This window comes from Quercus robur, chromosome 4 (genome assembly GCF_932294415.1).
Source record: "Quercus robur chromosome 4, dhQueRobu3.1, whole genome shotgun sequence".
NCBI classification, from domain to species: Eukaryota; Viridiplantae; Streptophyta; class Magnoliopsida; order Fagales; family Fagaceae; genus Quercus; species Quercus robur.
Window position 1 is genome coordinate 13,624,374 of NC_065537.1, and position 12,537 is coordinate 13,636,910.

The window sequence follows — 12,537 nt, forward strand, 5'->3', positions numbered from 1 at the left end:
AAAATCTATCCGATATCAAAAATAAAATAAAAATCTATCCACTAGAGGTATCAGAATGAGTGAATTGAAATATAAAGTAGATAGGATTATTATTATTTTTGATAAACAATAAATAGAATTATTATGATACCTAACCCGGATAACCTGATTTTTTTATTTTCAAAGCTAGTTAATAGAGTGAGCCACATAATCCTTTCCTGGTTATGGTCCCTTCTGATAATCGTGGCCGCCTATAAATATAGATGCATGTATCTATGACACCTCAATTCCAAAACACCCAAAATATATTATACATCCTTCTTATTTCCCTCAAAGCCTGAGCAAACATGGTACTCTTCTTTCTCATTTTCTTCCTCTTCCTTTCTCTACCTAATTCATCTCTCTCTTCTTTTTCTCTCAATTCATCTACACCTCTTTGCCATTCAGACCAAAGCTCTGCTTTGCTCCATTTCATAAACTCTTTTTCTGTCGGCGTTTCTCGTTGTGACGATTCTTATTATCCTCCGAAGAATTCGTGGAAAATGGGTACAGATTGTTGTGGGTGGGATGGGGTCACCTGTGATACGATGACAGGTCATGTTATTGCTGTCGACCTCAGTTGCAGTCGGCTTCATGGTCCCATCCATCCCAATTGTACCCTTTTCTCTCTTCGCCATCTCCAGAGGCTCAACCTTGCTTACAACGATTTCCATGGCTCCACAATTTCATCTAAGTTTGGTGGCTTTGCAAACATGACGCATCTCAACCTCAATTACTCCTACTTTGCTGGTAATTTCCCATCCGAAATCTCCCACTTATCCAAACTGGTTTCACTTGATCTCTCTTCGAATAATGACATGAGAATAGAAGCGCCTAATTTGAAAAGGCTTATTCAAAACCTAACCCATCTAACTGAACTTGTTTTAGTTGGGATTGATATGTCTTCTGTTTCAACTAATTGTCTCATGAATTTGTCGTCTTCTTTAACATCTCTTCGTCTTAGTTATTGCCAATTGAAAGGGAAATTTCCAGATAATATATTCCACCTTCCAAACCTCCAGATGCTCCGTGTAGCTTACAACTACCATCTCACTGGTTCCTTTCCAACGTATAACTGGAGTACTTCTCTCAAGTTCTTAATTCTCTCTGAAACCAAATTCTCAATTGACTTACCTTATTTAATAAGCAACCTCAAGTCCTTAAAACAGTTGTTTGTTGGTGGATGCAATTTCATAGGTTCATCGTATCCAACATTTCTTTCAAATCTCACACAGATAACTTATTTGGACCTTTCATATAGTAACTTTGGTGGTCAGTGTCCATGGTCCCTCCTAAACATTACAGGACTTACTTTCTTGGATCTCTCATACAACAATTTCATAGGGCAACTTCCGGACTTCTCTTCAAATAATTCATCTAATAGTCAACTAGTCAACAAGATTCCTTCCAATCTAGAATATCTCTTATTATCTGGTAACTTATTGAATGGGGCAATACCATCTTGGGTGTATACAATACCATCTTTGCGTTACTTTTATCTTGATCACAACCAATTCACTGGGCATATTGGTGAATTCCAGCATAACTCATTGGTTTATCTAAATGTTTCCTTCAATAATTTTAGTGGCAATGTGGAGTCAAAAATATTCTCAAAGCTCAAAAGTCTTCGATATCTTGATATGTCAAATAATCCTCACCTATCACTACACTCCTTCACATCTGCCACCAATATTTTGTCCAAAATTCACTCCTTACAATTGTCTTCTTCCAACATAACCGAAATTCCACAGTTTTTACGAACTGCAGAATGTATAGAATACTTAGACCTTTCCAACAACCATATCAAAGGCAATATTCCATCCTGGGTAATGGAGGTGGGGAAGGATTCATTGTTATACTTTTCACTCTCAAGGAATAATTTAACTGGACACATCCCTTCCTTGATTTGCAATCTCAGTTCCCTCAAATTCCTTGATTTCTCTTATAATCACTTGAATAACATGATTCCTCCATGTTTGGGAAAGTTAAGTGATAATCTCAAAGACTTGAATTTACAAAGTAACAATCTTAATGGCACTGTCCCAGCAACATTTGCAAAGGGATGTCAATTGAGAAGTCTGAAACTCAATGGCAACCAATTGGAAGGGGCATTGCCACAATCATTGGTCCATTGTAGAAAGTTGGAAGTTCTGGATTTTGGTAACAACAAGATTAATGGAACCTTTCCTTGTTGGTTGGAAAGTCTTTCAAAGTTGTGCGTTCTTGTCTTGCGATCAAACAACTTTCATGGTGCCATAGGCAATCCCAAGACCAAATTCCCGTTCCCTAATTTGCGAATCATAGACCTCTCTCACAACAAGTTCCATGGTCTTTTGCCAACAAAATTTTTCATGTATTTAAAAGCCATGATGAATGTGAGTACAGACAAAGGTGAATTGAAATATATGGGTGATGATTATTATCAAGATTCTGTGACAGTGGTGATGAAAGGGCTTTCCATTGAATTGGTAAAAATCCAAAGTCTATTCACAACCATTGATTTTTCCAACAATAATTTCAAAGGAGAAATTCCAAAGGCAATTGTAGAGCTTCGGTCACTGAAGGGGCTTAATTTTTCACACAATAATCTTTCAGGTCATGTACCTCCATCGTTGGGAAATTTAACCAATCTTGAATGGCTAGATCTCTCCTCAAACAAGCTCACAGGTGAAATTCCTATACAATTGGCAGATCTGACAATGCTAGCATTTTTAAACCTATCAGAAAATTATCTTTTTGGACATATACCCCAAGGTAAACAATTCAATACCTTTATGAATGATTCTTACTATGGGAACCTTGGGTTATGTGGATTTCCAATGACAAAAGCTTGTGGCAATGATGAGGGACAACAACCATCGCCATCATCAACCATTCAAGAAGATGATTTCGAATTTGAAAATGGGTTTCATTGGAAAGTTGTATTGTTGGGGTATGGCTGTGGATTCATGTTTGGATTGGGTTTGGGTTATCTTGTGTTCTCAAGTGGAAAACCGAAATGGCTAGTGAATATTGTTTATGGAGGAAGACATAACAAGTTACAAAGATCCTAGGAGAATGCTCGTGGACGAACTCATTGAAGAAGAATTTAGTGGATACAAATACTGATTCTAGGTATATTTTTATATACTAGTATATTTGAAAATATCTATTTCATAATTTTTTGCTTCCTTAAAACTGTGTCTTTATATTGGTAAGAAGATTCTTCATTTTAAATTTCCTTTATGCTAGTTTGGAATGGTTGTACTTGTGTTAATGTGAGGCTTATTACTAGTGTTACTAGGTGCATAAGCTTCTATGCTTCCTTTAAAAAAAAAAAAAAAAAAAGCTTTTATATTTAAGGTATAGCCATACCAGAGAGTACATAGGCTACTACCATGTAACCACCACATTTTAATGCTTTATTTATGTCAGACTTCATTTAATGACCCTGCTTTATGCTCTAGTGTGAGAAGAAATTTTTCTACTCCATTGCAATTCTAACTACATCTTGTGGTCAGGGTAATTTTTTTTTTTTTTTTAATGGGTAACTTCACTGCTTAGTTCCAGCTTCAAATAATCAGGTTATATTCTATTGCATATTTCAATTATTATTACATCCTTATAATATTACCTTCGTTTTACAGATTAAAAATCTTGTCGGTTGGATTTCATGAAGAGTGGTTATTTATTTATTTATTGAAGAGCGGTGTTAATTACCCTAGTGCTACCTAGGATGCTTGGAGGAGTAGACTAATTTCCTCTATATTTTTAATTAGATAAGATTCTAAAGTACATATTGATTGTGGGGAAAGCTTAGAAACTTAATGAATTGAATATATGTTCCTAGTGATTTTTGCTATTTTGGTTTCCACAAATTGATACATACACCTTTACTAGTTGTTTCCGGGAACTTTTTGGTTATGGTTATTCAGGTTTAAAATTTCAAAAAATTAAAAAAAAAAAATTGAAATACTTTTCTTATTCCAAATTTAGTTAAACTAACAATAAAGAACAGCTATTAGTAATTCTTTTTGTTGGAGTGCCCTGATGTGCAGGCTGGTGGCCCTTTCTATCTCTCTAACAGGATGGAGGGACAGCATTCATTCATAGTTTAGATCACTGGCCGACATTCCATGACCACGTGATGATAAAAAATTGTATGTTTTGATTTTTGGCGTTGTAATTTCCTTCCATTTATTTTTAGGTACTAATTTGTTGGTTTTAATTTTTTGTGGGCTTTTCTTGATCAGCGTTGTGGTGCTTCGATCCTTTTTGATGACAACAATTGTAATAAAAACCATTTCAAACCTTGAGGGTTTCAATAAAATTGATTTCATCAAGGAGGAGCTTGAAAAGGCTTGTCCAGGGGTAGTTTCATACGTTGATATTGTTTCTATTGCCACAAGAGATGGCATTATGTTGGTCTGTTCTTGATCCTTAATCTTCCTATCCTCTCTCTCTTTAAAGATATTTTTGTTAACATCTAGAGTCCTTTAGCAACACTTTAAGGTTTCGGATTTGATGATTGTTTCTGGACAATGATTCTTGAATGAAACTTTGGTAAAATGTAAGAAACAGACTTTAAAAGAGTTGGTACCTCTTTACATTTTTTTATGTCGAGAGGAGTCTATAAAGTACATATTAGTTGTGAAGAAAGTTTAGAAAGTTAATGAATTGAGAATATGTTCCTAGTGATTTTTGCTGTTTTGGTTTCCACAAATTGTTAGTCACCTTTAATTAGCCAACTACTTGTTTCAAGCATTTTTTAATTATGGTTTTTCAGGTCTAAAATTTCAAAAAATTCAAAAAAAAAAAGGAAGAAGAAGAAAGAAAGAAAAGAGAAATACTTTTCTTATTCCAAATTCTGTTAAACTGACAGTAAAGAACAACTCTTGGAAAGTTTGATGATGTGCTTGGGCCCAGATGCCACTGTTTGCCTTGGGTTTTGGGACAGTAGTTAGCTGGCCACCTCATTGTGCGTGCAGCAGCTGGATGTTTGATGTGAAACAAAGACAAAAGGTTTGTTGCATATTTGTTTTTCCTTGATTTCTCATATCTTTTTCTTCTTAGGAATTCAACTGGAACATGCTTGTAATCTATTGTATTATTTGATAGCCGCATAGTATCATTGGGTCTTAGAGGGATTTATTTTTTTTGAATTAGTAATTGTGTGAAAAAAAGTTTCATATACTTTGGATATTATATGGGAAGACAAAGGCAACATTTTAAATTTGCATTTTACAATAATTTTTCTGTTTTGTAGCAATCAGAGAGAGTAAAACAATCAATTTGTCTCAGTATAAATGTCTTTACTTCTTTTCTTGGTTTGAAGCATGGGAAGCCAAAACTGATTGGACAGAATTAATATTATACAGATCGCAAGAAATGTTTGTTTGAAGATATGTTTTGCTTTATTGTTGTCAAGTCATGAGTGATTGCAGAATTTATCTAGAACTTTTTATTTATTATTTTTTTTTTCAGTTAAAAGCAGTAAAGCATGAATATACTAGGCTAAGCACTATTCTTTTGTTTTAAATTATTTTATATGCTTAAAAGCATGATTCTTCGGCCTCTTCTGATCTATATATATTTTATATATATATATATATTTTCATGATAATGTGCTTGTTACTGTTGTTACTTCTATTCAATACCAGGCCTTGTCAGACAAATCTGCTAATGCTTTTTACAAACTCAGCAATACCAGAGCACAGATCCTATCTCTGTCTTTGATGGTATGGGTGTGTAACTGGACCTTGAAGTTGAAAGTCACCATGTTTGCCCTTATAATGAAATTTAAGACTCAATTCCTTTTTTATTAAATAATGTCACATGGGTCTATATTTGTTAGGAAAATAAATAAATTCTAAGAAGTATGGACTTTCCTAATTTGATATTGACTTTTTGAAGTTTATGCTGAGAAGTGAGGACTTCTTTTTCTAGCTAGACATTGATTTTTTGAAGTTTATGCAAAAACAATTAAAAGGTCTATTCTTTGTGAAACAGCTATATAGGATAATCGTTTTATGTTTTAATGATCTTTATGATTTTCTTAAAGCATCATGATTAACTATGTGCATGACAAGCCTTGGAAAAGTGATTATTTTAACAATAATGTTCATGTGGAGAGGACCATGGAGGTAATGTATCTTATGTGAATATTATGAGGACAAATGGTGCATAGTGACCGGAAAAGAGAAAAAAAGTTCTTATAGTGGTTATGAAATTTGCTGTGTTGAATATCTTTGAGGTTGGGGCAAGTTTTTTGTCACTATCAATGCATATACTTGTTATGTCATAATTTCCATTGGAGACAATTTTACCTATTTGTATATCGTTTTGAGAGACTGACAGGCTTATGTCTCTATTCTTCTAGTTATTAAGTGTTCCGAAGTTGGTGTTGGATTCTATTTTTGAACAAAAGAATGAGATTGTGATAACCGTGGAAGAGGAACTTGAAAGGTATTTCTCCGTCTGCGAATTTGGTTTAGTATTAGTCAAGTTACAAGGTAAATTTGTTTCTTTATAATATCTTTGAATTTCACATGCATAGGCCATGTCAGCTTATGGATTTGAGATTGTTCAAACGCTCATTGTGGACACTGAACCTGATGAACATGTGAAGAAGGCTATAAGCGAGGTAAATGCGGGTAAGTGTTCATTTTCAATTGAACATTGTTTCTCTTCTCTCTCATCTCATCTTTCTTTCTAGTCTCTCTCTCTCATTGGAAAAATTCCTTCCTTGATTTGTAATGACTTTCCTTAATGTCCTTGATTTGTTTCATAATCACTTGAGTAACATGGCTCCTCTCTGCTTGGGAAACTTTAGTGATTCTCTCACAATCTTAATAATTTTCTTTTTATGATTTACAGTCCATTCCTCTCTCTTTCTCTCTCTCATAATATATATATATATATATATATATAATATATATTAGTGATTCCCTTATATATCTTTTGTTCCCACTTGATTCATCCCTGTCCACATTATTCCAGTTTCTTTGAAGGTGAAAAGATAAACAAACAAATTTGATGTTCTTGATTGATTCTTCAACTTCTTGCAGCCAATAAATTAGATTACACTTGGTTTAGTTGAATATTTTCTCCTTTATTGGGGGACCAAACATAGTACTTTCTATGCTTTCCAAATCCTTCACCTCAACTTCACAGCAGCCAAGCTGAGGATAGCTATTTTATGCTTCTCTCTGTTCTCTCTTTATTTATTTATTTTACAATATTTTGCTGTTCTTTTTATTGGAGTTCTTTGATGTAAACTGTTTTACTTGACATCACAGGCTTGTGGCCCCTTTCTATCCAGTGTTAACAGGCCGAGCATTCCTTCATACCTCAACAAAGCACTGCCTAAGATTCCATGACCGGATGATTATACTATACAGACACTTTACCTTTTTGGCATTAGAGGTTTTGATGAAAGAGAAATAGTCTATCTTTTAGGTACTTACTAGTTCTCTGCCTTTTCTCATTTTATGCCCTTGTTATATGGAATTGAAAAAGGTTTAAAATGTTACTTTGGTTTGCATTGGTTTCTTGATCATCTGAAGGTGCACACAAAATTGGGAAGATTGGCTGTGAGTTCATACACAAACACCTTTATGACTGCAATGGTACAGGGCAGCCTGACCCAACCAAAGCTTCTGATTTCCTCACTGACATGAGAATGAGGTGCCAAGACAGTAATAGGACCAACACTCAGCCTTCTTCTTAACCCATGTAATCATTGGAAATGAGTGAGTCTGCATGAATTCACAGCCAGTCATTAGAAAGGGGAGAAGACCCCTTTTTGCTGATCAGCAATAGCTAGCTAATGAGAAGACCACAAGACTGGTAAGGGCCTATGCTTCAGATGACAGATCAACCAACCGTAAGACTAGACTTTGCATGGGCAATGATGAAGATGCCAGTGCTTAATGTTTTGGCTGGATCTCAAGGTCAGGTCCAACGCAATTACTCCTCGCCTTTTGTCAGTTCCTAAGTGACAATCTTGACCATAATGAACTCTTGACATCGTTATGTTTTCATATAAGCTTCTCTTTATGTTCAATGTTTGATTGTAGATGCAGTGACTTTTAAACTTCTTGCCTATGCTAATTTGAGTCTATATATAAAGGCAATGGCTTAGCGTAGACATTAGACACAATGATGAAATATGTTATGGCTGTTGAGTTCTTTAGAAATATAGAATTAAAATGTTTGGAATGTTACCAAAAGTTAACTAATATTTGGGGAGATCATAATCTGTGCTGCAGCATCCAAATTAATTTAATTGGGTGTCAGTGTTTCTAACAAGTTTTGGCTGATTATTCATCATCTGAAGGAGATTTTAGTTCGTTCTTTTTGAGTTTGAACTTCAGAAATAGGAAAGTCTACAATTCTGTGTCATGAAACAAAGAAATTGATTTGTCTATAATTTTCTTTATTTCTTTAATCACCAAGTAGAATATAAAAGTGACTCATAGGCATAGCTTTCAATCAGATGCCATTATGTTTTATTGTCATCAGTTAGTATTCAATTACACTTATCATGCCCGCACATCCAAAGTCATGTTTAGCTGGGAGCCACTCATGGAGAAGACAACAATGGTACAATCCATGTGTAAGGCATAAAAAAAATAAAATAAAATAAAAAAACCTTTTATGTTTAAGGTATAGTCATACCAGAGAGTATATAGGCTACTGCTATGTAACCACCACATTTTAATGCTTTATTTATGTCAGACTTCATTTAATGACCTTGCTTTATGCTCTAGTGTGAGAAGAAATTTCTCTACTCCATTGCAATTCTAAATACATCTTGTGGTCAGTGTATATATATATATATATATATTTTTAAAGGGGCAACTTCACAGCTTAGTTGCAGCTTCAAATAATCGGGTTATATTCTATTACATATTTCAGTTATTATTATTATTACATCCTTGTAATATTACCTTCCTTTTACAGATTAAAAATCTTGTTGGTTGGATTGAATGAAGAGTGGTTATTCATGTATTTACTAAAGAGCAGTGTTAATTACCCTATTGCTACCTAGAATGCTTGGAGGAGTAGACTAATTTCCTCTATATTTTCAATAAGATAAGATTCTAAAGTTACATATTGATTGTGGGGAAAGCTTAGAAACTTAATGAATTGAATATATGTTCCTAGTGATTTTTTGCTGTATTGGTTTCCATAAATTGTTACATACACCTTTACTAGTTGTTTCAAGAACTTCTTTGTTATGGTTTTTCAGGTCTAAAATTTCAAAAAAAAAAAATGAAATACTTTTCTTATTCCAAATTCTGTTAAACTAACAATAAAGAACAACTCTTAGTAATTCTTTTTGTTGGAGTGCTCTTATGTATAGGCTGGTGGCTAACGTGATGGAGGGATAGCATTCATTCATAATTTAGATCACTGGCTGACATTCCATGACTAGATGATGATAAAAAATTGTATGTTCTTATTTTTGGTGTCTAATTTCTTGCCATTTATTTTTAGGTACTAATTTGTTGGTCTTAATTTTTTGTGGGATTTTCTTGATCAGGGCTGTGGTGCTTTGGTCCTTTTTGATGACAACAATTGTAACAAAAACCATTTCAAACCTTGAGAGTTTTCAATAAGATTGATTTCATCAAGGAGGAGCTTGAAAAGGCTTGTCCAAGGGTAGTTTCATGTGCTGATATTGTTTCTATTGCCATAAGAGATGGCATTATGCTGGTCTGTTCTTGATCCTTAATCTTCCTATTCTCTCTCTCTCTCTTTAAAGATATTTTTATTAATATCCAGAGTCCTTTAGAAACACTTTAAGGTTTAGGATTTGATGATTGTTTGTGGACAATGATTCTTGAATGAAACGTGGGTAAAATGTAAGAAACAAACTTTAAAAGAGTTGGTACCTCTTTACATTTTTTTTGTCGAGAGGAGTCTATAAAGTACATATTAGTTGTGGGGAAAGTTTAGAAAGTTAATGAATTGAGAATATGTTCCTAGTGATTTTTGCTGTTTTGGTTTCCACAAATTGTTAGTCACCTTTAATTGGCCAACTACTTGTTTCAAGCATTTTTTAATTTATGGTTTTTCAGGTCTAAAATTTCAAAAAAAAAAAAAAAAACGGAAGAAGAAGAAAGAAAGAAAAGAGAAATACTTTTCTTATTCCAAATTCTGTTAAACTGATTGTAAAGAATAGCTCTTGGGAAGTCTGATGATGTGCTTAGGCCCAAATGCAGTTAGCTGGCCACCTTTCATTGCGTGTGCAGCATCTGGATGTTTGATGTGAAACAAAGACAAAAGTTTTGTTGCATATTTGTTTTTGCCTTGATTTCTCATTTCTTTTTCTTCTTAGGAATTTAGCTGGAACATGCTTATAAACTATTGTGTTGTATGATAGCCACATAGTATCATTGGGTCCTAGAGGGATTTAATTTTTTTGAATTAGTAATAGTGTGAACAAAAGATTCATATACTTTGGAAATTATATGGGAACACAAAGGTAACATTTTAAATTTGCATTTTACAATATTTTTCTATTTTGTAGCAATCAGAGAGATTAAAACATTCAATTTGTCTCAGTATAAATGTCTTTACTTCTTTTCTGGGTTTGAAGCAAGGGAACCCAAAACTGACCAACTAGTTGTTTCATGCACTTTTTAGTTAAGGTTTTTCAAATCTAAAATGTCAAAAAATTAAAAAATAAATAAATGAAATACTTTTCTTATTCTAATTTTTGTTAAACTGACAATCAAGAACAGCTCTATATTGATAAGTCTTTTATTGGAGTTCTCTGATGTAAACTACTATACAGGACATCACAGGCTAGATAGCATTCTTTCATATTTCAACAGGTACCTAATCTTAGGCGTCTTGGCCTCTTTGATCATCTGAGGGTGCACAGAAAATTGGGAAGATTGGCTATGAATTCATACAGAAACATCTCTCTGACTTCAAGGGGACAGGGTAGCCAAACCCAACTATAACTCTTGATTTCCTCAAAATCCAAAACATTGCCAAGTATTTCCTGGTAAGTCTATTTGTAATTTCTAGATTAATAGTATAGTATGTGATATCTTGGAGCTGTAACTAGGACTGTGTGTATATTCTCTTTTGGGTGGTATACATTTTGTTATTTAGGCTTGACTAATTCATACACCATTTGGTCTTTTGACAATTAGATCAGGACGGTGATATAGTCAGCGTCAGACTTCTTCACAGGTAGACTAACAAGGAAGGAGAGAAAAAGAACAATTGCAACTGAGTTGTTATCTGATTGTACCCATGCTGATTACAGGTGAGATATGCAAATCTATCTTGTGTTTGGGTTGAAAACCATATGACCATATCACAACATGATGTGTTGAGTTTAAAGGGTAAAAAGAATGTGGTGGTGTTGTTGTCATTCGTAAAATTTTGTTCTTCTGCCTATTTAGAATATACGGTTAAGATGAGTTCAACTAATTTTTGTCTTAAATGCCATAAGAGCATGCTTATCTCAATTGTCATTTTCAAATGGACTTAAAAAAGAACTTCAGAGTTTAGACAGATATAATTTGTTAAGAAAACAGCTATAATGTGAAGCATGGTCATCATACATAACAAAAATATCAAAACTTGAGAGAGCATATACTATTATATGGGGCAAGAAGGGGCGGGGGGCACCAAAAAGATGCCCTTGTTATTTATGATTTGTATTTCTAGAAATTATTTCCAGTAGAAACTTCCATCTTGACTCACCCCTTTATAAGCAAAAGCTAATTTGGAGTCCTCTATTGTGCACCTTACACGTTTCCATTACTACATTTAACCAAATCGGAATGATTTGATTATATTTTAGGAAGTTGTTCCTTTGTCCTTGATTATGTGAAGAGCCCAATTATTTTTATGATTATCCGTGTTTGTATTTGATTTAATTCCTTTGCGATAGCCAAAATCTCTCTATGAAATGAAACTTTAATTTCAGTTTGTAATGTGTCTTGCTTCGTTTTCCTTTTCGTGTGGAAACCATTTTCAGGAAGTGCAAGTTTCAAGAGATAGAAGAAAAGAATCAACCAGGGGGGAATGAGAAATGGAAGATAAAAGGTCAGCAGTTGCAGAAGCGTGCAAAGCAAAGAAGGCATTGAAATATCTTCACCATTTTTTGTCAGAATCCACTGAACTAATTTATAATTCATAGCTATATTCACATGTGCCGTTTCTCTTTGATGTTGGCTCCTTCCCATAGTTTTCATTATAGAGTTGATCATTTTTGTTGTAATGTATAAATTCATGCTTCAGGAAATATTATTTATTGATGGGAATTTTGGTTATTTATTGATTAGAACAAAGATCTTACTGGTTGATCACTTCAAGAGTGGAGTTAAAAGTTACTTTTTATTTCACATTTACTTTCAGAACAAAGTTGGTTACCCCGATGAACTTATGAATTGACTAAGTCACTGAGCACTTATTACAAATAGCAACAGGTCAACACAAAAACTTATGGCCAACTTCACCACAAGACTACACACATGGAAGAATGAAGGATGTGCATGATTTTCAAACTCT

The 12,537-nt window shown here is 33.8% G+C and overlaps 1 protein-coding gene across 7 annotated transcripts; it reads left to right on the forward strand.

Annotated features, from left to right (window-relative positions):
- Positions 1-275: 275 nt before the first annotated feature.
- LOC126720610 (receptor-like protein 9DC3) lies at positions 276-12,132 on the forward strand. Of its 7 annotated transcripts, none has more exons than XM_050423251.1 (13): positions 277-3,132; positions 4,056-4,157; positions 4,251-4,422; positions 4,784-5,019; positions 6,377-6,462; positions 6,554-6,650; positions 7,296-7,455; positions 7,563-7,949; positions 9,365-9,452; positions 9,545-9,717; positions 10,802-11,017; positions 11,174-11,284; positions 12,005-12,132. In XM_050423251.1, the coding sequence occupies exon 1, from the start codon at positions 327-329 to the stop codon at positions 3,069-3,071; it is 2,745 nt and encodes a 914-aa protein (XP_050279208.1). In that variant the 5' UTR covers positions 277-326; the 3' UTR covers positions 3,072-3,132; positions 4,056-4,157; positions 4,251-4,422; positions 4,784-5,019; positions 6,377-6,462; positions 6,554-6,650; positions 7,296-7,455; positions 7,563-7,949; positions 9,365-9,452; positions 9,545-9,717; positions 10,802-11,017; positions 11,174-11,284; positions 12,005-12,132. The 7 variants fall into 7 exon arrangements, with proteins under 7 accessions (XP_050279213.1, XP_050279214.1, XP_050279208.1 ...); XM_050423253.1 differs by having other exon boundaries at positions 6,554-6,640; XM_050423252.1 differs by having other exon boundaries at positions 4,880-5,019.
- Positions 12,133-12,537: the final 405 nt, after the last annotated feature.